Source organism: Ochotona princeps, chromosome 17, assembly GCF_030435755.1.
Source record: "Ochotona princeps isolate mOchPri1 chromosome 17, mOchPri1.hap1, whole genome shotgun sequence".
In the NCBI taxonomy this organism is placed as follows: Eukaryota; Metazoa; Chordata; class Mammalia; order Lagomorpha; family Ochotonidae; genus Ochotona; species Ochotona princeps.
In genome coordinates, this window is record NC_080848.1 from 125,181 (window position 1) to 151,030 (window position 25,850).

At 55.1% G+C, this 25,850-nt stretch overlaps 1 protein-coding gene across 5 annotated transcripts in view; it reads left to right on the top strand.

Annotated features, from left to right (window-relative positions):
• Window positions 1-25,850, top strand: part of B3GNTL1 (UDP-GlcNAc:betaGal beta-1,3-N-acetylglucosaminyltransferase like 1) — a 71,429-nt gene that overhangs the window by 32,592 nt on the left and 12,987 nt on the right. For 4 of the 5 annotated variants that reach the window (XM_012929136.2, XM_058676552.1, XM_058676549.1 and 1 more), the window contains one exon: window positions 1,359-1,454. The exons of the other annotated variant lie outside the window; for it this stretch is intronic. In XM_012929136.2, the coding sequence (XP_012784590.2) occupies window positions 1,359-1,454 (96 nt within the window). The remainder of the gene's footprint in view (window positions 1-1,358; window positions 1,455-25,850) is intronic. 5 annotated transcript variants of the gene reach the window in all.

A 25,850-nucleotide genomic window follows, 5' to 3' on the forward strand; every position in this document is an offset into this window, starting at 1 on the left:
TCCGGTTGCCTGTGCCCGGAGCCGGGCCTGTGATCCCTGGATCCGGCTGCCTGTGCCGGGAGCCGGGCTTGTGATCCCTGGCTCCGGCTGCCTGTGCCGGGTGCCAGGCCTGTGATCCCTGGCTCTGGCTGTCTGCTAATGCAGATTCTGGGAGGCACCAATGTCGGCTCAGGTGTTTAGATCTGTGCCACTCACCCAGGAGGCCTAAGTGGAATTCTGGACTCCTGATTTCAAATAGACATACTAAACAAACAAACAAATCCTTCAAATAATGTGTACCTTTTGATCACTTCCTAGTACAGTTGGTTCACTGATCGTTGCTCTTACTGGCTGCTGTTGAGTTTTTCTTTGCTTACTGGGTAGGGAAAGCTGACCTTGGTGTTTTCTCCTGTCTTTGTGGTGTCCTGAGGCCTGGGCACTGGGCCTGTGAGAACCTGCACTCACAGGGGCTCCGGATTGTTGCCGGGCACAGCAGGGGCACCTGTCTGCCTTTGGAGCTCCCCTCCCTGGTCCCTGCCCTGAGGGATGTTAAGAACATGCAGGTGCCCCAGGGGCTCAGCTGAGAGCCTGGAATGGGGCTGGGGAGAGGGAACTGAGTTGACAGCTGGGGGAAGGAACCCAGGACCTTGGTGGTCTACCCAGGTGGTGTCGGGCAGGAAATAGGAAGGGGGAGACACTTTCTGAGATGATCGTGTGCGTCTGGTGGCCTGGGGGAAGAGTCTGGCGTCCAGTGGTTCTGCCAGCAGCCACACAGGAGGAACGCCTGGGGCAGGACAGAGGCGTGCTGCCCGGCACCTGGAGTGTGCTGCCCAGAGCCTGTGCTGCCTACTGCTGGGGCAGGAAGAAAAATATTGGAGGCACTCATAGTTTGGCCTTGTCTTTGGGTCATTTTAATTTTGTGCAGAAATGGGAACAGTATCCGTGATCCATTTGTTTTTATTTTATTTGAGAGACAGAGAGGCACGGAAAGAACTCTTCCACTTGTTTGCTTATGCCCTGATGCTACATGGCCAGGACTGGGCCAGGCCCAGGCTGGGAGCTGGGGACACACCCCTAGTCTCCCAGCACTGCCTCCCAAGGTGCACAGCAGCGGGAAGCTGGTCAGAAGGCAGAGCAGGCCCTGGAACCCAGTGCCTTCTCCTGTGACTTGGAGTCTGGCTGCGGGCAGCTTCAGGTCACGTCGTGAGGGTCTGTGGCCAGGCTCCTGCCAGGGGCAGCTCAGGTCATGTGGCCAGGCTCCTGCCAGGGGCAAGGTCACCATCTCCTCAGCCCTCACTCCAGCTCTTTTGTTTGTTTCCTGTCTGTGTGTGTGGAGGTGTGACACACCAGGCTTAACCCTTTCTGTTTGTTCTTCCCAGATCATAGGGTGCCAAGTGAGGAGAGATCCCCCAAACTCCACTGAGCGATACACACGTTGGGTCAACCAGCTAACACCTGACCAGCTCCTGACACAGGTACCCCCAAGCATGGTTGGAGCAGCTGGCAGAGCCTTTGGTGTCTGACATGGCTGCGTGTCACCACTGTCCTTCACGTGGTGGCAGGGTGTTGGGAGGGGACACCTGTGGACACTTGATGGTTTAGGCCAACGTAGGATCCACCCAGAAAACCAGCCATGGTGCTGTGGCTGTGGATGTAGACATAGCACCATGGGGGTGACCAGGGGTGCTGCCTTAGGTCTGGCAGGCACCTTCTGAAAGGGGTGTGGACATGGTTGGGTGGATTGTTGGTGTCTCATGGTAATCAGGACGGCCCTGGGCCAGAGTGGGCTGCAGTTTGAGGTGTTGGTCTGTGTGCTGAGACTGGGTATGCCATACCAGAATGGGATGCTGGGACACACCATTGCTGTCCTTCAAGTATAGACGCCAGGACAGAGTGAGCACCTCGGTCGCCCTTTGCTGACCAAGCAGGACTGACTTGGCCAGGAGTTACTTCCAGGGGCAGACCACACAGTGTGGGTTCTTGATCCACTCCACAGGGCCAGGGTTTGTATGCATACAGATTTGTTTTTATTTTGATAATTCTCAAGGTTATATAGTAGTACACAAATACAATTTTAAAGTAACTCTCAACATTTGTAAAAATTCTCATTGTTACAGAGAAATTCAAACAAGAATAAGGGGTGTTGCCCAGCCTCACCTGCCGGTCTGTGGAAGCATGTGCTGTGCTGGCAGGCCCCTTCCAGATGTTTCCCTGATGGGGGTCACACGGCTGCCAGGGAGAGACCCTGCCCCGTGGTTGTGTCATGCATTGAAGTTCCTGTGTGGTCTTTCTCACAGGCCACACTTAGCAGGGATCGGGAGAAGAGAGAGCGGGTCGTGGCAGGGAACCTCTAGGTGGGATCTGTGGTGAGACAGTGTTCCCTTTAGGGGTCTCAGGTTGGGAGTGGTGTTCTAGGAAGTGCCAGGTCACGTGGAGTAACAGCAGCTCCTCATACTCCACCCAGTGGCCGCAGGCTGGGGCCGTTTGACCCCCCCACCCCCCGCACGTTCCAGCTGCTTGGCTGGCTGCCGGACCCAAGCATTCCTGAGGGCTTGTCTTAGGGCCACGTGGCGTCGCCCGGCAGAGGGGCCGTCTGGCTGAGTCACGAGTTCTGTTCCGGGATTCCTTCCAACAAAAGCTGCCCTGCAGGATTTACGGGGCGCTCTGCTGGTCTCCACCGGGATCACTTACCAGGGACACCTGAGGTCCTCCTGCTGGACACGCTGCCCTGGCTGTCTGCATGGTGATGATTCAGACCTTGTTTTCTGGGGTGTGTGATGGGGAGAAATCCCCACCCAAGTAGGAGCATCAGATAACCTGCCTTCACCCAGCGTTCCTTGGTGGGACACAGGCTGCAGCTGTTGGTACACCTGGGACCCTCAGTTCTTTTAGACCCCCAACCTGGGGAAGCAGGCTGTTCCACTTCTGTCTCATACAGGCATGGTGCTTTACAGGGGAGAAGGCCCAGGTGCCCCCAATTCTTCTTTTAAATTTTACTTTTGATGATGTTTACATGGTTGAGAAGGGTAGACGCCCATGTGGACAGCTGATTAGGGTGGGAAGGTCAAGGAATGTGGGAAAGTGGGTGACACAATTGTTTCCAACTTTGTTTTTCTTGTTGTATGTGCAGGAAGGGAGAGAAGGAGAGAGAGCTGCTCCCAGCAGCCTAACCACATTAGTACCCAGGGATGTGGGACTGCCGCTCAGTGTGATCCCAGTGTGGATCCGAAGGCACTGCTGAAGTGTTTTCTGTAGTTCTGAGGTGGTGTGGATTTCGTTGCTCCAAGGTTGAGGAAATCTTTCCAAGGTCCACTGGCTGACACAGTTCCCCTTAGAGTCTCCACTCACCCAGATACTTGTTGTCCAATTTGTTCTGTCCTCTGTCGTACTGGACGTCTTCTGCAGGCCTCGGTGAACTGCTGCCATGTCCCCCATGAGTGTCTGGGCTTGCAGTCCACTGCACAGGCTTCACCCAGTTCTGACACATACACTCCACGGTCAGACCACAGATCCTGGAATTTTCCCCATGGTTGGAATTTTGAGACTAGTGGTCCAGTTGGGGGGTCCCCAAGGAAACCTCAGCCTGACTCCTGTGTACCAGCCAGTGTGGGGTCTGGCTCATTTTGTTAACCACGTCAGCCTACACACACACTGCTGGTTGCAGTAGCCCAGCCTGTTCTGTCCCTCGCCCCACCTCTTACACAAACCAGTGGATGTTGCGACCCAGCCCAACCCTGCCCATCATACACTCTGCCCTCACGTACACCAGTGGGAACTGCAGCCTAGCTGAAACGACTTCCAAAAAAAACCCCATCAGGCTCGCCCCATCCTTGGCTCAGGCACATGCCAATGTGTACAGTGAACTAGTCCATTTGGTCCCACTTCCCATTCAGTTCTTGTACACATCAGTGGTTGTTGCAGCCTAGCTCGCCCAGCTGACCCCACTATCCAGCACACGCTTATGCTGGAGGGTGCTACCACCTGTCCAGCCAGGCCTGCCCCAGCCCTGGTTCTTGTGCTCACCGGTGGGAGCTGCAGCCCATCAGCGGGTTACCCATGGTTTTCCTACTAGGCCTGCTCCTAGCCCCGGATCTTGCACTTCCCAGGTAGACTGTGGTCTAGCAGGACAGGACTTGCCCCCATCCCAGCATTTGCCAGCCGATGCTGCAACGAAGCCTGACCAGCCCGCCACTCACTCTGGCTCATGCACGCATAGGTGCATATGATCACTTAGGCCAGCAGTTCTTGGTGAGTTATGGCAGCTTTCCTTGTGGCCCAGCAACGAGGCAGGGCCAACTCTCGGGCCCTGTGTGTTGTGGATGCCAGCCTTTGGGAGTGCTGTTTAAGTTCACTGGAGAGAGAGAGAAGGAACAGCTGCCTACTGATGCACAGTGCTAGAGCGCACAGTTCGGGTGTGGGCGGGGGGGAGTGCCCAGGAAGGTCCTGAAGCTGGGAACCTGAGACTTGGTCCCGCTGTTGGCAGGGACCCCAGCACTTGAGCCATCACCTGCTCCTTGCCAGGGTACTCAGACCCAGGTCCTCCGAGGTGGGATGAGGTTTGTCACTAGGAACCGTCAGGCTAAGTGCCCTCTCCTTTAAGAGTTTTAAATTTGGTATCTGGAAGAATGACAGACAGCTCTGTCCTTGTCTGCTGGCTGCCTGGACCTGACTCCTCTCTGTTGCTCCCTGTTCAGTCGCTTGCGGCAAATCCTAGACCCATGCGGCCCGCTGTGGAGGTCTCCACTCAGCTCCACACTGCTGTTCACTTGTATGTCCCTCAGTGGCTCACACCCCTGTCTGAGCTGTGCTCCAGAGTAAGGCTCTGATCTTCACTTGTTTAGGTCTTCTTGCTTTCTGTTTGGTTTGTCATTTTCTGTGCGGGATGTTTACTACGGGAGCAAGATGCTCCTGTTGCTGCCACCGTCACTGACATGTTATCTGCACCGTCCAGTACCCGAGATCATTTTGACCACATCTCTGGGAGAAAAGGGCTCTCAGACTCACACGATGTGTATCTGACCTAAGAAATGAGATTCTGTGCGTCTCCCAGGGTGCAGGTAGTGTGTCTGCTCACAGTGCCCACTTTCCTCCTCCTCCCTGCCTGCCCCGTCCCTCTCCCTTCCCTCGTGTCTCTGCCTTCTCCCTCCTCCTCCCTCCCCTCCCTCCTCCTCCCTCCCCTCCCTCCTCCTCCCTCCCCTCCCTCCTCCTCCCTCCCCTCCCTCCTCCTTCCTCCCCTCCCTCCTCCTCCCTCCCTGTGTCTCTCCCCTCCCTCCTCCTCCCTCCCTGTGTCTCCCCTCCCCCTCCCTCCTCCTCCCTCCCCCCTCCTCCTCCCCTCCCCCCTCCTCCTCCCCTCCCCCCTCCTCCTCCCCTCCCTCCTCCTCTCTCCCCTCCCTCCTCCTCTCCTCCCTCCTCCTCTCTCCTGTCCCTCCCCCTCCCTCCCCCTCCCTCCCCTCCCTCCCCCTCCCTCCCCCACCCTCCCCCACCCTCCCCTCCCTCTTTCTGCTTCCCCTCTCTCTTCCTCTCTCCCCTCCCTCCCCTCCCTCTTCCTGCTTCCCCTCCCTCCCCCTCCCTCCCCCTCCCTCCCCTCCCTCCTCCTCCCTCCCTGTGTCTCTCCCCTCCCTCCTCCTCCCTCCCTGTGTCTCCCCTCCCCCCTCCCTCCTCCTCCCTCCCTCCTCCTCCCTCCCCCTCCTCCCTCCCCCTCCTCCTCCCCTCCCTCCTCTCTCCCCTCCCTCCTCCTCTCCTCCCTCCTCCTCTCTCCTCTCCCTCCTCCTCCCTCCCTCCCCCTCCCTCCCCCTCCCTCCCCCTCCCTCCCCTCCCTCTTCCTGCTTCCCCTCTCTCCTCGTCTCTCCCCTCCCTTCCCTGCCTCTCCCCTCCCCGTGTCTCCCCCCTCCTCCCTCCCCCTCCCTCCGCCCTCATTCGAGTTAGGATCCACAGGAAATCCACGTTGTTGATGCATCTCAGTCTGAATTTTGCCCTCATTTTCTGTGCTGTGTTGTGGGAGGTGCTGGGTGACTGGTGGCTCCTTCAGCAATGGGAAATGTGTTCATGTCCTCATTCTCCTCATTTTCCTGGGTACTGGCACTGAGCTCAGAGACGTGATGAGATCTGTGGCTGTTTGTCTTGTTTGTTTTCACATGGCTTTATTGTTGTATAACTGACGTGTTCTGACATCCTGAACTGCCTGTTACGTCAAGGACATTCCATCCCGTGAGCCTCAGTGCTCGCCCCGTAACTTCATATTCCTTCTGTGACTGCACTGGTCAGGTCAGCTTCACAAAAGAGGGGCCGTTTGTCCCCACCAAAGGGGATACTCTGGCCGGCTGCCTTCTCCCTGTTCCCACACTGTGCCCACGTGTGGCCGCACTCTGAAGAGGGTTCCATCGTGTGGTCACAGTGGCGCTGCAGTGGGCACCTGTGCACATGACGCACACATGGAACGCTGACGGCACCCTTGCTCAGGTGTGCATGGGAGAGCGTGTGGCTGGTTCACGTGGTGGGTAGGTGCTTGGTTTAAGATGGGTTGGATTGGCTTACGTTGTCATGCAGCACAGCATATGGGGTTGTAAGTGTGTGGACACCTAACATCACATGTCAGGTTGCCGTGATCTTGTGGCTTTGGGGTTGTGAGTGTGTGGACTCCTGACGTGATCACACCTTGGGGGTTGCCGTGATCTGGTGGCTTCGGGGTTGTGAGTGTGGACTCCTAATGTGATCACACCTCAGAGGTTGCCGTGATCTGGTGGCTTCGGGGTTGTGAGTGTGTGGACACCTGACGTGATCACACCTCGGGGGTTGCCGTGATCTGGTGGCTTCGGGGTTGTGAGTGTGGACACCTGATGTGATCACACCTCGGGGGTTGCCATGGATCTCGTGGCTTCGGGGTTGTGAGTGTGGACACCTGACGTGATCACACCTCGGGTTGCCGTGATCTGGTGGCTTCGGGGTTGTGAGTGTGGACACCTGACGTGAACACACCTCGGAGGTTGCCGTGATCTGGTGGCTTCGGGGTTGTGAGTGTGGACACCTGATGTGATCACACCTCGGGGGTTGCCATGGATCTCGTGGCTTCGGGGTTGTGAGTGTGGACACCTGACGTGATCACACCTCGGGTTGCCGTGATCTGGTGGCTTCGGGGTTGTGAGTGTGGACACCTGATGTGATCACACCTCAGGGGTTGCCGTGATCTGGTGGCTTCGGGGTTGTGAGTGTGGACACTTAACGTGATCACACCTCGGGGGTTGCCGTGATCTGGTGGCTTCGGCTCATATCTCCTCCCAACGAGCAGTGCTGACCGTCTTCCCGTGTGTCTTTGGTAAAGTGTCTCTTCTCCACTCATTGTATAGTGGTTTGCATTTTTCTAGTGGAATTTCTACACCTTTTATCAAATAGGGACCTTACCAATACTTTTTCTGAGTTTGTGGCTCCTCTTCGTTCTTTTAGCAATGTCTTCTCTAAGCAGAAGTTTTAAAGTCTGTAAAATCCTGCTTGTTAATTACTGTTTTGTGGTTTGTGCTTTGGTGTTATCTTTGAGAAATCTTTCTGATAATCAAGTTCACAGCAAATTTCAAAACTACGGTTTTAGGTTTCACACGTGGGCTGCAGCCCATTTTTAGCTAATTATGCTATATGACCGGAATTACTGAAGTGGCCAGCTCTGCTGCCCCAAGCTTCACCGACTCTGGTGGCCTTTGCAGCAAACACTGCCTCTGGTTGTTCCTTAGGCTGGGGATCTGTGGCAAACCTGTGGCTGTCTCCTGCTGGCAGCCTCTCCCTGGCTCTAGGGCTGCCTGCCTCTGTGTCTTCCTGGGGAGAGAGTTCCCAGATCCAACCTTCAACTCTTCTGCAGCTGATTACCTCCCAGGGGCCCTCTCTGTCAGACCCCACACTGCTGCGGGAGGTCCTGTCTGTGCAGACCCCACACACTGCTGCGGGAAGGTCTTGGTCAGACCCCACACACTGCTGCGGGGGGTCCTCTCTGTGCAGACCCCACACTGCTGCGGGAAGGTCTTGGTCAGACCCCACACACTGCTGCGGGGGGTCCTCTCTGTGCAGACCCCACACTGCTGCGGGAAGGTCTTGGTCAGACCCCACACACTGCTGCGGGGGGTCCTCTCTGTGCAGACCCCACACTGCTGCGGGAAGGTCTTGGTCAGACCCCACACACTGCTGTGGGAAGGTCTTGGTCAGACCCCACACACTGATGCAGGAGGCCCTCTCGGTCAGACCCCACACACTGCTGCGGGAGGGACACACATCATGTGTCCATCAGTGTCATGCTGTTTTCATTACTGTAGCTTGTGTTATAATTCTAGAACTAGATCAGTTTTAGTTCCAAATTTTATTCTTCCTTGTCATGTTCTCTTTGCTCTTTTAGGTTTTTCATACTTACATATTAAATTTAGAATTAGATCATCATTTTCTTGAAAAAAGAAAAAAGCCTATTGATCATGTGGAAAAGAACAAGGCTGGGTCGTTATTTACCCATATTCCAACATTAATTCAGATTGGTCACAAACCTAAGCACAATATTTAAAAGGTCCTGGGGAAAACGCGTAGAATCGTACCGTGGCATTCGGTGGTAATTTCTGGTGTTGATACAGAAGCCCAGCTCCAGAAGGAAGGCAGGGGAGCTGAGCTCATGAGCCCTGACTCTGCTCACCCAGTCACGGGGCTGACACGCAGAGCACAGCTCCAACCAAAGGCAATGGGTGTGGGAGGGCCAGCAAGCACACAGAAAGCCAGACGATGCTGTCAGACACTGGGGAGATACACGCCCAGCCACGAGAGTGGCTTCTGCTGCAGGAGTGTGCTCAGTTGTGGAGGAGCTGGGCCTCTGCTGGTGGGGTGTAGAATGGAGCAGTGGCTGTGGGGAGCCATGGCTGTGAGGAACAGTGGCTGTGGGGAGCCGTGGCTGTGGGGAGCCGTGGCTGTGGGGAGCCATAGCTGTGAGGAACAGTGGCTGTGGGGAGCCGTGGCTGTGGGGAGCCGTGGCTGTGGGGAGCCATAGCTGTGAGGAACAGTGGCTGTGGGGTGTAGTGGCTGTGGGGAGAAGTGGCTGTGAGGAGAAGCGGCTGTAGTGTGTAGTGGTTGTGGGGAGCTGTGGTTGTGAGGAGTGTGTTGTATTCCCTCAGAATGTCTGCCCAGCACTTGGACTTGTGGTGTGTTGCGAGACATGTTGAGCCCAGCTTGCAGTAGCAGAAATGGCCATGTGTCCCAGTGAGCAGACTCTGAGGGAAACACAGCTCTCCCTTCTCTGGGTTTGACCATTGCTGTCTTGGCTTTGTGCGCCTGCCTGGGTGGGTCTGAGCTGAGTGCAAGATCGGTGGGTGTGTGCAGGCTTGCCCCTGGGGGCTGCAGGTGACGTAGGAGCAGGGGATGTGCTGACAGGAGCCTTCAAAGTCAGGGTCAGCCTTCGATAGAGATGCCTTCTGAGAGCCCTGCTTACCTGAGGACCCACTGATTGACCCCCTCCTGACCTGTCCTGATCCTCCAAGTGCGGGGGAGCCTGCAGTGAGAAGGGGCCGGATTCAAGGCTGAGGAGTGATCAGCTGCAGCTGAAGCTGTCAGGGACAGTGCACTGTGTGCAGCCAAGAGGGGCTCCCAGGAGGGGTCTCCAAGGAGGGGGCTCCCAGGAGGGTTCTCCCAGGAGGGGGGCTCTCGGGAGGGGCACTCCAAGGAGGGGGGCTCCCAGGAGGGGGGCTCCAAGGAGTGGGGCTCCAAGGAGGGGGCTCCCAGGAGGGGGTCTCCCAGGAGGGGGCTCCCAAGGAGGGGGCTCCCAGGAGGGGTCTCCCAGGAGGGGGGCTCTTGGGAGGGGCGCTCCAAGGAGATGGGGCTCCCAGGAGTGGGGGGCTCCCAGGAGCAAGGTGTCAGGGAAGGCTGTGAGGTCTGGCTGGATCTGAACAGCTACCATGAGGAACAGGGGCTAAAGTCAGGGTAGGTAGACACCACACAGCTTAGGGAGGGCCCTCTGGGATGGCTTGGCCTCACACGTCCCCCTGCTGTCTGTTCTGGGGGCCACACATGGGGTGGTTCCTTCTGGAGAGCCTGAGAACAGCCAGGCTGGCTGAGGCTGCCTCCGTGGATCCGTGGCCACGTGGTGCTTCACACAGATTATAGGCAGTACTGAGAGCTTCGCCACAAACAGCCGGGGAGGGGCCCGCTGCCTCACAGTCATGCCTTCTACCTCCCACTGTCAGGTTGCTATAACAAACACCACCAACAGGGTAGCTCTGGAGTGTGGGGAGGATCCCACTGCTTGGCCTGTGGATGGCATTGTCCTTCGTCCTTACGGTGAGAGCTGAGAGGTGGCCCCTGGGATCTCCCATTCCCCCTGACTTCACGATCTCCAGCAGCCCCGACTCGTCCTCCTGTCCTCCTGGACACCAGAATTGAACCTGGGACTTCTGAGGTCCACCGCACTCAGACCCTCTTGTACATCTTGCTGTGCATTGACCTGATGTGGAGGGGGTACTGCGAGGCTGTCTGCCTCTTGCAGGATCCTGGGGTTCTCTTTGCTGCCGAACATCCACCCAGTGCTGATGGCATTGTTGTCGTTCGGGAGGCTGCTTTGTGTTTCCAGTCTCCTGAGATGCCAGGGCAGCTTCACTGAGTCCACTTTGTGAAGTGTACAAGACACTCCTGTGGTCAGGCTTCCAGGGTCCCTGGACAGCTTGTCCCAGATCCTTCCGAGGAGCTGTTCTGTTGGCTGGCTGGTGTCACGGTGTCCTTCACCCTGAGCTGTCCTTGCTGGCCATCGTGAGTGCTGACTCTGCCATCTTCTGCTCAGCTGGTCTTTTCATTGAGCCTGGGAATTTCCTTGGAACTGAAATCCTCAGTTGGAAATGAAATTTACAAGCTTTCTTCTCCTCTGCTTTTTCCACTTAACAGACTTTCATGGTAGGAAAGTGTTAGCTTTATATTTTAAAGATTTATTTATTTTATTTGGAAGTCTCCGTGACAAAAAGAGAAGGAAATGCAGATATCTTCCATCCATTGATTCACTCCCCAAATGGTCCCAACATCCAGGCAGGGCCAGGCTGGAGCCAGGAGTTCCATCCAGGTCTCCAACATTGGTGCACTGGGCCATCCGCCTCTGCTTTTCCTAGACACATTAGCAAGAACTTGGATCGGAGGTGGAACAGCAGGGACTTGAACCAGTGCCTACACGGGGTATTGGTGTTGAAGGCAGTGGCCTTACCTGCTTTGCCAAATTGCTAAGTCATCTGTTTATGTTTCTAACGGGCTAAGCAGTAGCCACCAACATTTCAGACAACTTCAGCTAACCCTGGATTATAAGGACTTTATCTTGTGTTTTCTTCTGAAAATTATTTAGTTTTGTGTTTTGTATTGAGCTATGATTATTATAGATAGATTTTTTTTTGAGATGCTGAGTTAACATTTATTGAGCTATTACAAGGAGCAAGCATTTTATGCTATTTTTTCTATTTATTTTTGTTAGTGATTATATTATTATTATTATTATTATTATCATCATCATCATCATTTTATGATACAGTTCCATAGGCTCCCGGTAGTTCCCTTATCCCCTCTCCAATTCTCCCCCCCCACCCACCCACCTAGTTCCCCTATATCATTACTAAAGTATAGTTCTTCATACACAGTCATATGTCCACAGTTGCGGGCATGGACAATGGCAGAGAGTCCAGCATCCATTGTCAAGATACAGTGAACAGTTTCATTGTAAGTCATCTTTGTCTGGAAGTAGAGATGCATACTGCATTGTATCCTCACAAATAGATTGATTTTTGTATAAGGTATGAGATATAGGTCAAGGTTTTAACATTATTCTTAGGAAAGTCAGTGCCATTTGTGTTGGAACTATAATTTTCCTTCATTGAATTATTTTGGACTTTTGTCAGAAAATTAGTTGGCTATGCTTAAGGGGCCTGTGAGTTGTTCAGTGTGGCTTTTTACAAGCATTGTCCATAGGAATTGGAGCCAATATTCACATAGGCCTATATACTTGTATATGGACTCTACTCCTGTGGGCTGTGCTCACGTGGGCCTGTACTCCTGTGGTCTGCACTCCTGTGAGCTGTTCTCCTGTGGGTTGTATTCCTGTGGGCTGTACTCCTGTGGGCTGTTCTCCTGTTGGCTGTACTCCTGTGGGCTGTTCTCCTGTTGGCTGTACTCCTGTGGGCTGTACTCTGTGGGCTGTACTCCTGTGGGCTGTTCTCCTGTTGGCTGTACTCCTGTGGGCTGTACTCTGTGGGCTGTACTCCTGTGGGCTGTTCTCCTGTTGGCTGTACTCCTGTGGGCTGTACTCCTGTGGGCTGCACTTCTGTGGGCTGTACTCCTGTTGGCTGTACTCCTGTGGTCTGTACTCCTGTGGTCTGCACTCCTGTGAGCTGTTCTCCTGTGGGTTGTACTCCTGTGGGCTGTACTCCTGTGGGCTATACTCCTGTGGGCTGTTCTCCTGTTGGCTGTACTCCTTTGATCTGTACTCTGTGGGCTGTGTTCGTGTTCGGGTTGTTCTCCTGTGGGCTCTACTCCTTTGATCTGTACTCTGTGGGCTGTACTCCTGTGGGCTGTGTTCGTGTTGGAGATACTCTTGTGGTCTGTGCTCACGTGGTCTATATTCCTTTGATCTGTACTTCTGTGGGTTGTTCTCCTGTGGTCTGCACTCCTGTGGGCTGCACTCCTTTGATCTGTACTCTGTGGGCTGTACTCCTGTGAGTTGTTCTCCTGTGGGCTGTACTCCTGTGGGCTGTACTCTGTGGGCTGTATTCCTGTGGGCTCTACTCCTTTGATCTGTTCTCCTGTGGGCTGCACTCCTGTGGGCTGCACTCCTGTGGGCTGTACTCCTGTGGGCTGTACTCCTTTGATCTGTACTTCTGTGGGTTGTTCTCCTTTGATCTTACTTCTGTGGACTGTTCTCCTGTGGGCTCTACTCTGACCCATACTTGCATGACCTATGCTTGTTGACTGATGTGGTTCCAGTTGTATACCTCACTCCATTCTTCCATATTACCACAGTAAGTCTGTTTCTGACTAATACCATTAATGTGATTCTTCTAGCTTCATTCTTTTCTTAAAAAACAAAACAAAACAAAACAATTATTTGTTTATTTGAAAGGCAGAATGTCAGAGGGAGAGACACAGAGAGAGAGATCTTCCATCCACTGGTTTACTCCACAATGGCCCTAACTGCCTGGACTGGGCGATGCCAAAGCCGGGAACTTCATCTCGGTCTTCCCCATGGGTGCAGGGACCCAAGCACTAGGCTCTTCTCCACTGCTTTTCCAGGCCGTTAGCAGGGAGCTGGGTTGGAAGTGGTGCAGCCGGGACATAATTCAGGCCCCACGTGGGATGCTGGTACTACTGGTGGAGGGTCAGGCTTTGGTCCACCTTAGAGTTTTGTTTTGAGATCTCCGCCTGTTCTGTTGGAACTTGGTGAGCCGATGCCGATACGCTCTGTTGTGATATGCCTGCCTTCTCACCCAGGTCCATTGAAGCTTCCTCGTTGGTGTGTGAGTTGTTCAGTTCTTGTGCCTCAGGGGACATGGGGGCACAGGCCTCTGCTCCCGCAGCCCCCCCCCCAGCTCACGCCAGGCCTGCTCTCAATGATGTGTTGCAGCACAGGCCAGCATGGTGAGCGGCCAAGAGCAATGTGAAAGTCCTTCGACCTGTGCCCCGTCCAGAGGAGGCTGTCTCAGCAGCTGCCCGTCCTAGGTCTGTGGGGAGAGGCACATACAGATGTGACTTTGAACTTGATTCTAGCAGGTGTTAATCACATGGGGAGATAAGAGGGTCCTTTCACATATGGATTCAAATATGTGTTTCCTACAGAATCTTTCGCAGAAATTGCTGGAGAAATCTGTAAACCCGGGAAGCAAATTCAGAAAGATGCTGTGAGATGGAGCCTGCAGGTGCCCGGGCTGGAGGCAGGCTGAAGAGTCGGCTGCGGAGTGAAGGAACAGTCAGGCAGCAGTGAGAACAGCTTAAGGCAAGGCTTGGTGGAAAGGAGCTGAGCAGACACAGCCTTGAAACTTGGGGCTCCCAGTGTGCCTCATGGTGACAAGATACCAGGAGCACAAGTGCCAAGGCCTAGTCTGCTGCTAGGAAATGTATTTCTGAAAGGAGAGAACAGGGGAGTATGTAGGCTGCTTGGCTTTCTCCTTCCTGCTGGCCCAGCCCCAAGCCTGGACACTCCACAGGGAGCAAGGTGGCATCCCCTCAGGGCTGCAGTCCTTGGGGCTAGCCTCTGCTTGCACTGGCCTGTAACTGTCACGCCGTGCTGGGTGGACCCGTCGCCAGGGGCCACAGGGCTGAGCTTTGGTCCTCGACAGAGAGGCTGTGACAAGAATCGGAGTCACTGCCAGGGCCCAGGAGACCACAGGAGGGGGCAGGCTGCACACACACAGCATTTCAGATGTGCAGGTACAAGAGGGCACAGTGCTGTGGGCAGTCCCACACACCCAGGCCTGGAGCACTGCGGTCAGTGTGGTCCTCAGGGTGGCGCCCCCGTCCTTATACAACCCCACCACCCCACAGTGAGCTCCTTCTCTCCTGTCCAGCCTTTCCTGTTGGCAGGTGTCCCACCTCATCATTCCTGACAGAAAAAGTTGCTAAATGTTTGCTTGCCTCCCTTTTTTTTTCAGTGAGTCAGCGCTGATGTTGGCTCACTTTAAGTTTTTCCACAGCAGTGGTCACTTCGCTGCAGCAGCTGTCCCAGCCAAGGGTCAGTCGATGCCCTTATTCAGCCCAGGCCTGGCCCTGCCCCCCCGGCCTCCCCCCTAACTTCCTGACCCGCCCACCGTGGCCCTGGCTTCCTTGCCAGCAGGGTGGAAGCAGGCTCTGTCTTGTCCCCCTGTTCTATGTCTGCTTCTACCAGCATCATGCAGACACCTGCTGTCCCTTCAGTTCCCCCTTGAGTCTAGTTTGGGACCAGAAGGAAAACCAAGAATGAAGGAGGGGAGAGCTCTGAGCTCCCCGTGGCGAGGCCAGGAGCCTCACTTCGCCCCACTGAGTGTTTGGAGACACCAAGGCAAGGTGACTTCTTTGCCAGCTGGGGAGACAGGAGTTTTCTTGGCTTGGACCCTGGGTTATGTGTGCACAGAAGCTGAGGGAGCCGGATCCTGCCCGCAGGCCCGTCCCTGTGCCCCAGGAGCCAGCATATGCAGGCATGACCTGCTGTTTGTTCCAAGTAGCGAGATTGAGCATTTCAATTCGGCCTGTGTTGCTTTTCCTTTAAAACTTGCCCTTTGTAGCTTGGTGATTTTACCTAATTCTAATTAATTAATATTCTTGAAGCTTAACACCTTCCAAATTTTGAAATGAATTAGCCTCTGGTGTGGATCTGTGTAGTCAGAGTGGTTGCTGTGGCACAGAAGGAAACACTAGTTAGGGCCCAAGTCGTTCCTGGAGCCACAGGCCACGAAGTTTGGTGTTCCTGTTGCTGTATGGGTGTTAAAAGGTCAGAATTCGGGGAGACTGGTTCTCTGTGTGATTGTACACAGTTGTTACAGCCATGCAGTAAGCTGGGTTTCAGGGTTAGGGTAACGAGCTGTGGGGAGCTGGACCTGAGTTAGGGTTAGGGTTAGAGTTAGAGTATTGAGCCTAACTGACCTGGAGCTGAATTAGGGTTAGGGTAAAAGCTGCAGGGACCTGGTGCTGTGCTGTGCATGAAGAATCACACCACTCTATGGTAACAAGTGTCTGGTGAGATCTGGCTTTCTCATTGAATACTTGTTAATGGTGTATCCAGTCTATAATCCACATTTAGACCTACAGAATTTTTTAGTCTGACTCTGCCAAGCCAAACTCAGACAGGGCTTGAAATTGAATACATCTACAGTCGGCCAGTTTTCAGTCGATAATATTGTGTGGCCTGCGAATATGCTATAAACATCCCAATGACCCTGGCAGGTTTCTCCACCATTGCTTTAGCTGCAGGCCTGCTCCAGCTATTTGAACAGTGACATGCTGAGTTCAAGTCTGTCTTCCTTTGCCGGTTCTTTTTTAAGCAGTGAGAGCAATGATGTGCTTGGTTCTGCTTGGATGATGCCCTGAGTGCCTCGAAGGAGCTAAGGCTAGACTGCTCGCGCATCCTGGGCTCTGGGCTCAGGAACGTGTCTTATTTTACACTACCTGAGGCATTTGAACAAATTTCTGACTTTAATTAGTTTGACAGAGATTATTCTTGTTAGCATGCTGTCTGCAAGAACCCACATTAGCAGCAGGGCCTCCTGACTCCCCGTAAGCTCCTTTGGGGGCAGGATCCAGAAAGCAACCCTGACTGATGGTTTGGTGGCTCAAGGTTAGAACGGGAGTAGCCAAGACTAGCAGGTACTGGAGTGGGGGTGCAGCAGTGACCCTCATGTCCCACAGGAGGAGGCATGGCTGAAGTGGGGGCACAACAGGTGACCCTCATGTCCCTCGGGAGGTGCTGAAGTTGGGGCGCAGCAGGTGACCCTCGGGAGGTGCTGGAGTTGGGGCGCAGCCGGTGACCCTCATGTCCCTCAGGAGGCCTGGCTGGATCCCAGTTTCAGTTCCAGCTTCCGGCTGATGCACTAGGGAAGGCCTTCCTCCAGGTTGCCCACGTGGGTACGGGGCCCCAAGGTTTTGGGCCATCGTCTACTATTGGCCATAAGAGGGAGCTGGATGGGAAGTGGAGCAGCCAGCATGTGAGCCAGTGCACATATGAGATCCTGGTACATTCAAGCCGAGGATTTAGCCACTGAACCACAGTGCTGAGCAACAGAAAAAAAAATAATATGAGGGGATGAGAAGAAATGATTAGAACTATAAACATATGTCTTCCTGGACTTTTCCTTCTTAACTCCCTCTAATGTGTGCGTGTCTCCTCTGCCCTGCGTCCCTCCTGTCCCCTCTGTCCCTCCCCTCCCCTCCTCTGCAGGTCCCTCCCCTCCCCTCTGTCCCTCCCCTCCTCTGCCCTGCGTCCCTCCCCTCTGTCCCTCCCCTCCCCTCTGTCCCTCCCCCTCCTCTGTCTCTCCCCTCCCCTCCTCTGCAGGTCCCTCCCCTCCCCTCTGTCCCTCCCCTCCCCTCTGTCCCTCCCCTCCCCTCTGTGTCCCTCCCCTCCTCTGCCCTGCGTCCCTCCCCTCCCCTTCCTCTGTCCCTCCCCTTCCCTCCTCTGCAGGTCCCTCCCCTCCCCTCTGTCCCTCCCCTCCCCTCTGTCCCTCCCCTCCCCTCTGTCCCTCCCCTCCTCTGCCCTGCGTCCCTCCCCTCCCCTCTGTCTCTCCCCTCCCCTCCTCTGCAGGTCCCTCCCCTCCCCTCTGTCCCTCCCCTCCCCTCTCCTCTGTCCCTCCCCTCCCCTCTGTCCCTCCCCTCCCCTCTCCTCTGTCCCTCCCCTCCCCTCTGTCCCTCCCCTCTCCTCTGTCCCTCCCCTCCCCTCTGTCCCTCCCCTCCCCTCTGTCTCTCCCCCTCCTCTGTCCCTCCCCTCCTCTCCTCTGCACGTCCCTCCCTCCCCTCTGCATGTCCCTCCTCTTACCTGTTTAACCATTTTCTGCCCTGTAAGTGCCCCTACACTGAAGTGAGTCCTGTATTTGCAGATGAGGTTTGATATCCCAGCTTGAGTTTTTATGTAAGAGCATTGGAGCCATTTTTAAAAATTTTTTCTTTGCATGCTTATACGTCTGCTGATAATGATATTTCTTTGAAGAACTTTTTTTTAAAATCCAAACTTTATATTTGGAAGAAGCAAGAGTTCCTTAATTCTGGTGACATGACATCAGGGAAGACGTGTGGCAACACCGTTTTCTTATACCTCTGGGAACAGTGGAGGGAATACAGGGTGTGCCCTGCTGTGGGCCCTCAAGTAGGCACTGACAGCGCAGAGGTGAACTGGTCAGTGGAGGTACTGGAAACACCAAGATGAGGCGAGCCAGCTGCCATGGCCTCCTGTGTGTGTGTGTGTGTGTGCGTGCGTGCGTGAGTGTGTGCTGTGGTGCGCCTTGTGTGTGTGCGCGTGTGTGCGTGTGTGTGTGGTGTGCCCTGTGTATGTGTGCGAGTGTTGCTGTGGTACGCTGTGTGTGCGTGCGTGAGTGTGTGCTGTGGTGCGCCTTGTGTGTGTGCGCGTCTGTGCGTGTGTGTGTGGTGTGCCCTGTGTATGTGTGCGAGTGTGCTGTGGTACGCTCTGAGTGTGCACGAGTGTGTGCTGTGGTGCGCCCTGTGTGTGTGTGCGTGTGTGCGGTGTGCCCTGTGTATGTGTGCGAGTGTGTGCTGTGGTACGCTCTGTGTGAGTATGCACGAGTGTGTGCTGTGGTGCGCCCTGTGTGTGTGTGCGTGTGTGTGGTGTGCCCTGTGTATGTGTGCGAGTGTGTGCTGTGGTATGCTGAGTGTGCACGAGTGTGTGCTGTGGTGCGCCCTGTGTGTGTGCACGTGTGTGCGTGTGTGTGGTGTGCCCTGTGTATGTGAGTGTGTGCTGTGGTACGCTCTGTGTGAGTGTGCACGAGTGTGTGCTGTGGTGCGCCCTGTGTGTGTGCGTGTGTGTGTGTGTGGTGTGCCCTGTGTGTGTGCGCGTGTGTGTGTGGTGTGCCCTGTGTGTGTGTGCGAGTGTGTGCTGTGGTGCGCTCTGTGTGTGCGTGCGCAACATGGCGTGTCGTATGTGTGCTGTCGCAGGTGTATTGACTCCTCCAGGGAAAGGTGTTCTTTTGGACTTGCTGCTGGGTGCTTTGTAGTTCACACCTGCCTCTTGGGCACTGGGCTCCTGCTGTGTGTCCACGTGTCCTTCGTGGCCCAGGGTGCCCTCTGCTGGAGGGGCCTGGACCAATTCATGCCTAAGATCACTGATGTAATTTACCCAGACGTGTATAACGAACAAATTAGTAATAGAAGATCTGTGCCTCTTGAATCCATGTCAGTTAAGCTGCAGGAATTATGAATCTTTTGGAGCCATCTGGCATTTTGATTGTGGGTCACCTAATGTGAGAGGGATCGAAAACAAGCTTGTTCCTGACAAGCAGAGCTCTGCTCCGTGTCTCTGCTCCGCGTCAGCTGGACTTGGGCTTGACAGACAGGCCTGGACCCCCAGCCCACACAGCCTGGATGGCATAGAGAATTACTGCTGGCCCAGAAGCCAGAACTAAGCTGTGACCTTGGCCAGTGCACACTTCACACGGTCCCTCACATGAGCACCCTGAGGAGAACAAGATGATCCACTTCGTAACAGAGCTGCTCAGGACGGCTGAGTGCTGACCTCGGGCTGGGCATGAGACGGCAGGGTGCCCACCTCCTGGAGGAGGAGCCCGGATGGTCTCCAGAGGCTGGATGAGGTGCCGTGTCTCTCAGGAACAAGAGGCAGTGAATCCTGGGTGATCTGTTGAGAACTTGCAGGTGGCCGCAGCAGGGTGAGATGCGGAATGCGTCTGCTCCCCAGATCTCTTGTCCCAGGGATGGTGGTGAAGCTGCCAGAGCCCATGATGTGTAGCAGATGCAGCAGGGTCAGGGATGGTGGAGACCCTCGTCCTGTCAGAGCCACATTCCCACATTCCGGAAGGGTCAGAGGAAGCCAACACTGAGTAGTCCCAGAACCCAGGCTCACACCTTGAACCACATTCTCCAGGCTCACACCTAGGGCCCCCACCGCCGTGGTGTCTCGGGCATGGCTGGGCCAGGTGTGCTGCTTCCAGGCCCACCTGTCACATGTGAACTTGGCTTCTTGGCTGCTGCACCGGAGTCTCAGGAGGCTGTGGTTATGTGCAGTGGAGCCCTGCTGGCAGCAGGCTTGGCTGAGTGGAGGTGGCCTCTCCGCAGTTGCCATTGCTCTGTGTGCCAGCAGGCAAGTGGCCTGGGCCTGAGGCCTCTGCTGGGCGCCAGCATCATGGCTCCAGAGCACCTGCCCACTGTGTCCTCACGGGGACACGGGCCCGGCTAGCAGGCTGCCCAGCCTGTGAGCTGACACATAAACCGACACTTCTCACCATCAGCTCCTTCCCCCTGGGAGTTCCTGGGATTTTTAGGGGCAGAGTTACCTTCATTTAGATATTTCTTCTTTTTTTTTAAGATTTTCTTTTTTAAGTTGCAAAGTCAGATATATACAGAGGGAAGGAGAGACAGAGAAGAGGATCTTCCATCCATTAATTCACTCCCCAAATGACCACAACGGCCAGTGCTGCGCCGATCCGAAGCCAGGAGCCCAGATCCTCTTGGGTGCAGGGTCCCAAGGCTTTGGGCCGTCCTCCACTGCTTTCCCAGGCCACAGGCAGGGAGATGGGTGGGAAGTGGGGCTGCTGGGATTAGAACTGGCGTCCATATGAGAGGCCAGTGCGTTCAAGGTGTGGACTTCAGCCGCTAGGCCACGCCCCCGGGCCCCCGTTTCTCTCTGTCTAATCCTTTCACATGCTTGGCTTGTGTCCTTTGCATGAGGTGGTGAGGAGATGCCCCTGTGGCTCAGCTGGTGAGTTCTTGACTTCCATGTGCCAGGGGAGGGTCTTCTCCATTTGTATTTCTGTGATTCTGGGCTTGTGTCCAACATGGGCTGCAGTGACACTGTTACTCATTGCCTGTTCAGGTCCAGTTCTGCCAGAGGCCAGCTCCAGCTGAGTTCCGAACTCGAGAAGGGTGCGTGGAGAAAACAAATGGACCACTGCAATTTCAGGATTATAATGGACAGTGTAAGAAAGCTGTCCTCTTTATTTATACAGAAGCCATCACAAAGGCTGGCAGACTTCTCACGCCTGGTCAAGCAGACATACCTAAGGATAGATCTGCCAGTTGTTTCCCCTTGAGGCAGGATACCAGCCGTCCTAATCCTGTGGTCAGGAAGTTCTCAATAGATGGCACATTCCTACTACAGTCCTCATTCTACAGCTTAGTCTTGAATCAGTTAAGGGAGAAAGTGCATTACAGGAGGGACCTAAAGATCAAGGAAAGAGGGAAAGAATAGATTCCCACTACACCTGGGGACGGAACACCCTTGGTTAGCATATGGTCAATGCGGGGGGGGGACCCTGAGCATAGGTTCCTGCTACACCCTTGGTTAGCACATGGTCAGTGGGGGCAGTGAGATGCTGTGCTCAGATGTCACTCCAGGTGACGCTGTCACTGAGATGCTGTGTTAACTCTCCAGAACTCATGAATATTTTACCCAGCATCCTCAGCTGATGGTCCAGCGACGGGACTGTGCTTACGTCAGATAGTGGCTCTGCGATCAAAGCACCTGGACCTCCCTGACTGTGCTTTGGGAGGAGGGTGGGTAGCTGCCACACTGTGCCTTGGGCTTCCACCATTCTCCTCCTGTGCCTTTCCCTTTAACCTTCCAGATCAGTGACAAGCCCCCTCAGTTCCCCAGCGTTGTTTAGGGTTCAGTTTTAGCAGCCGAGGCGCTAACTGTTGCACACACGGGCATTCAGCATTGTTGGGTGCCCTGGTGATTCTGTCTGATCCCGAGTAACGTCCTGGTTAGTTCATTCTAGCTTGTGGGTGTTATTTTCCTCCGTGTCTGCCCTCCTGAGGGCTGGGGTGAGGGTCTCTCCCTGCTCCTGGAGGCCTTTCCCAGTGCCGTGCCTGTTTCCTGGAAGAAACGTCAGTTCAGGTCTCCCTCTTGTCTTAGCCAGCTGTCAGCCTTTGCTGAGACAGTGTGGATTTGTCGTCTGAGTAGTTCAAGGTCATGGAGATCCATACTTGTCTTGTCAGGCTTCTGTGGTGTCAGATCTTAGGTCTCTGAGCCCGCTTCCCAGCACCATGCTGAAAATATTGTCCTTCCCTGTGAAATAACCTTGGCGCCCTTGCTGAAAGTCTTCTGGCCCCATGCACAGGCTTGGTTCCCGTTCTCGCTCTTCTGTTCTGTGGGTCTGCCCGTCTGTCCTGCGCTTGGGCCTCTCTGCTTTGATTGTGGAGGCTTTGAGGTAAACTTTGAACTCCGGAAGGGTGTGTCCTTGCCCATCCGTGTAAGACTATTTTGGCCATGTCATGTGGGGGTGGGGTCCCACTGGCAGGTTCGTCCTCAGCCCGACACCCTGCCCCTCTGCCCTGGGCCCTTCTTTCTTAGCCCCAGCCGGCAGGCAGTGCCCTCCCAGGCTGCCAATGGCTGCCACATGCCTTAGGCACGGTCCCTGGGAAGGGGAAACGACTTGCTCTGCCTGTGCCCTCCCTGGTCCCTTGTTCACCCATGACATGGAGGCTTCATATCGTCTTTTGAGAAGTAGTTATGAAGAACATGTGTGATGTAACTGTGTGTGTTACAAGCATGCTTAGACCCAGCCAGACACCTCCGAGGGTTGTGCTGGCCTTGAGGAGCTCAGGGACGGGAATTCTCGGGGTGGGAGGTCATAGAAAGGAGGGTAAGAGCCAGCAGGAGTGCCGACTGGGCTGGGAGCTGCAGTTCGTGGCTCCTGCATGAGTGTGTATGGTGCGCGCATGTGTGTGCATGCGGGTAAGTGCGTATGCATGTGTGTGAATGTGAGCATGTGTGTGCATGCGGGTAAGTGTGTATGCACGTGTGTGAATGTGAGCATGTGTGCGCATGCGGGTAAGTGCGTATGCACGTGTGAATGTGCAGGTGTGAGCTGAGCACAGAAGCATGTGTGAGGAAGCGAGTGTGCTTGTGTGGGCAGGTGTGAGTGTTCCTTGAGCATGAGTGTGTGTGCACATGTTTGTATGTCCATGTAGTGTGCCGTGTGAGTGTGTCTGTAAGTATAGGAGTGTGGGTATGTACGTGTGAGAGCTGTAACCTGTGCTGCAGCTTGGGACAGACACAGGCGGGTCTGTGAACAGTGTGGATACTCTCACCCTAAGCCTAGGACCCAGGAGCAGGCTAGATGCACCTGGCCCTGGCATCGTGGGTCCTCCCCTGGCCATTCACTGTCCACAGAGGCAGTGTAGCTGCTGGCTGGCTGGCGGCAGTGCTGTGTGTCTCGGAGTCCAGGGCCCAGCTCAGTGCTCAGCAACCAGAGGATCCTGCCTTGTCCTCCGGGGCTGGGGGACTGGGAAACCTGGCTCCTTGTCCAGGTTGGGGGCAGCTGGCTCTGACTCCTGAGCGCAACCTGCTGACGGCAGTGCCAGCTGTGTCCCAGGGACAGCATCGCCGCTGCATGTAGCAACTAAAATATGCATCTCTTCCTTCAACTCCAAATATTTTGTTTTCCAATAACTTATTGTTGGTGAGTATTCATATTGTCCAGCTCTGTGGCATCAGAGTCGTCTTCTGGGTCCGGCTTTGCTGTTCAGCTCTCTGGCGTGCCGGGGGCTGTCATCTTCTGGGTCCGGCTTTGCTTGCGTGTCTGACAGATGTGTTGAGTCTCTCTGGGTCTCCGGGGACAAGGATAGGAAGTCAAGAACCCACTGTGAGATTGGAATGACACCTGGTCCTCCTGCCCCACTCTGCTCATCCAATTGATCTGAGGCCAGCCTCGGAGAGGGGTGGAGACATTGATGTCTCCCTGAACCTGGTCCTGGGTCACTTGGGACCAGCTATCTGGCAAAGGACAGCCCACCATCTGGAACGATGCGGGAGTGCAGGGACATGGGCAGCCTGTGGTGTAGCTCCGAGGCGTGCCGTTCCTTCCGCGGCCCCAGGCAGGCTCAGCCTCCTCCAGGCTGGATCAGAGGCAGGGTGGAGCTTCTTGCTGTTTCTTTTGGGGTGCAGGGGGTCTGTGCTGTCATTCCCTTGGTCCTGTGGTGTTGGCGTGGACGTGTGGTGGCAGGTGCAGTTGGACCGCAGGCACTCGAGTCACACATTCAGGAGAACCCTCTCTGCTTCCCCCTTTTGTCTGTCTGCCAGCACAGACAGGGAAGGGAAGGCTGAGCATGCTTGGAAAGGCAAGTGTGGCCATCAACGCTCAGAGCAGAGATGTGGTCGTACAGGCGGCAGGAGGAGGGTCTGAGAGAGGGATGCCACCAGCAGGGAGTACTGGCCACGGAGGCAAGACGGGGCTTGCTGCTTATTGCCAGACGGTGGAGGTGCCCACACGACCGCCAGCATCTTAGCTGTCATAGGACCAGAGCTGCCTGGTAGGGGTGGTTGTACACACACCAGGCCTGGCACTTCCTGCCCACAAGTCAGTGAAATGCCCATTTCCTCCTAGCACCTCTGGAATGTGTGGAGACTGACCTGCCCTCCACTTCCCTGTGTGTCCTTGTCTGCTCCTGCCTGGAACCTGTCCAGGGATGCCTCGGCTGGGCTCCCTGACGGCTCTGGAGCAGAAATGAACAGTCGTGGGTAGGCAGGGCTGACTGTGGCCACCTGTGGAGGCCATGGGTTACGCTTTTGTCCTCATTGTAGAGGTGCTTCATCTGCCTTTGTCTGCAGGAATGGGGTGTAACCTTGGTGTTTCCGGGGACCTTGGACATCTGGGGACCTGGCCTGAGACCATGTAAGGTCAGGAATCGCAGCATGAGGAGTGCTGAGGGGCTTTGGGGAGCGCAGCAGGCACTGTCCTGTCCAGCCGCCACCCCACGTCCCCACCGGCCCCCTGCTTCTCTGGCCAGGCTTGACCCACAGAGGTTGTCCTCACCAACAGTGAGCCAAGCTGCCAGAACCTTCTGGCCCCACAGTTCCATCAGTTCCACAGGTTGATTTTTGTGACCCAGGAAGTGGTGTGTGGTGTGATATGCAGAGATGCCCATGGACACATCTCTGTTTGCCCTTGTCCTATGCCTTGTGGACACTTCTTTACCTTAAGATTTATTTATTTGAAAGAGAGGAAAAATCTTGTAATTGCTGCTTTGCTTTGATGTAACTGCAACAACCAGCTCTGGGCCAGGCCAAAGGCAGGAGCTTCATCTGGGTCTCCCACGTGGGTACAGGGGCCCAGGCATATTGACCTTTCTGTTTTTGTTTTTAAGATATTTACATATTGTTATGATTAAGGCAGAGTGACCACTGTTTCAATTCCCAGATGGCCACAGTGTGGTAGCTGAGCCTATCTGATGCCAGGAGCCAAGAGTTTCTTCTGGGTCTCCCACGCGGGTGAGGGTCCCAAGGCCTTGGGCCATCCTCTGCTGCTTTTCAAGGCCACAGACAGGATTTGGATGAGACATGGAGCCATCGGGACACAAACCGGAGTCTGTGTGGGTGACTGGCACAGGACAGTGCCTGCTACGCTCCCCAAAGCCTCAGGTGGAGAATTGGCCTGTTAAAACATTGTACAGCCCCTTTGACCATCTTATTGCTTCGTCCCAGGCCATTACCAGGGAGCTAGGTCAGAAGTAGGGCAGCCAGGACTTGACTTGGTGCCCACAGGGGATCCCATACCCCCTGAGATGGCCCTATACCCCATACCCCCTGAGATGGCCCCGGCGTCCCTGATCTGTTTAGCCAGGACCGGAGCAGCTGGGCCCCAGCCTTGTGTTCTGCAGAGCACAGCAGAGCTCTCACGTGCCCTAGGATGACATCATAAGAATGTCAGGCCACCAGGGTGCTGGGCTGTGCAGGGACGTGCTGGGGGCTTACCTGCAAAGGGTTTTGGAGCAGCATCACTGTGTGTACGACGCAGGTGGGAAAACAAAGGGGCTCTCAGGAAACTGCTGCTGCTCAAGCCTTCCTAAGCCCTGCGGTTACTCCTCCTCTCAGGGACTGGTGTCTGGTTCCTGGGAGCCAAATCCAGTTTCTCGCCTGCAGTGTGTTGCACAGAGTGCCAAGCTGCTCCTCCCTGGCTCCCTTGCCTTCCAGTGTCCTCTCCGGCCATCTGGAAGCTTCTGTTTCCTTGCTTGCCAGTTAGGCTTTCCAGACCTGCCTGAAGTACAGAGTGTTATTCAGTTATTTTGGGAGCAAGATCTCAAGGCTTGCCGTCACCTGGTCTTCCAGGGATGAGCCAGGTACGACAGAGTTAAATCTGCCGGGTGGCTGTAGGGATAGCAAGGTGGGCGCTGTGGCACAGTGGGATGAGTCGCCTACAGCCCATATTGCAAGCCGCCTCAAGTCCTGGCTGCTGCGTATTCTGTCCAGCTCA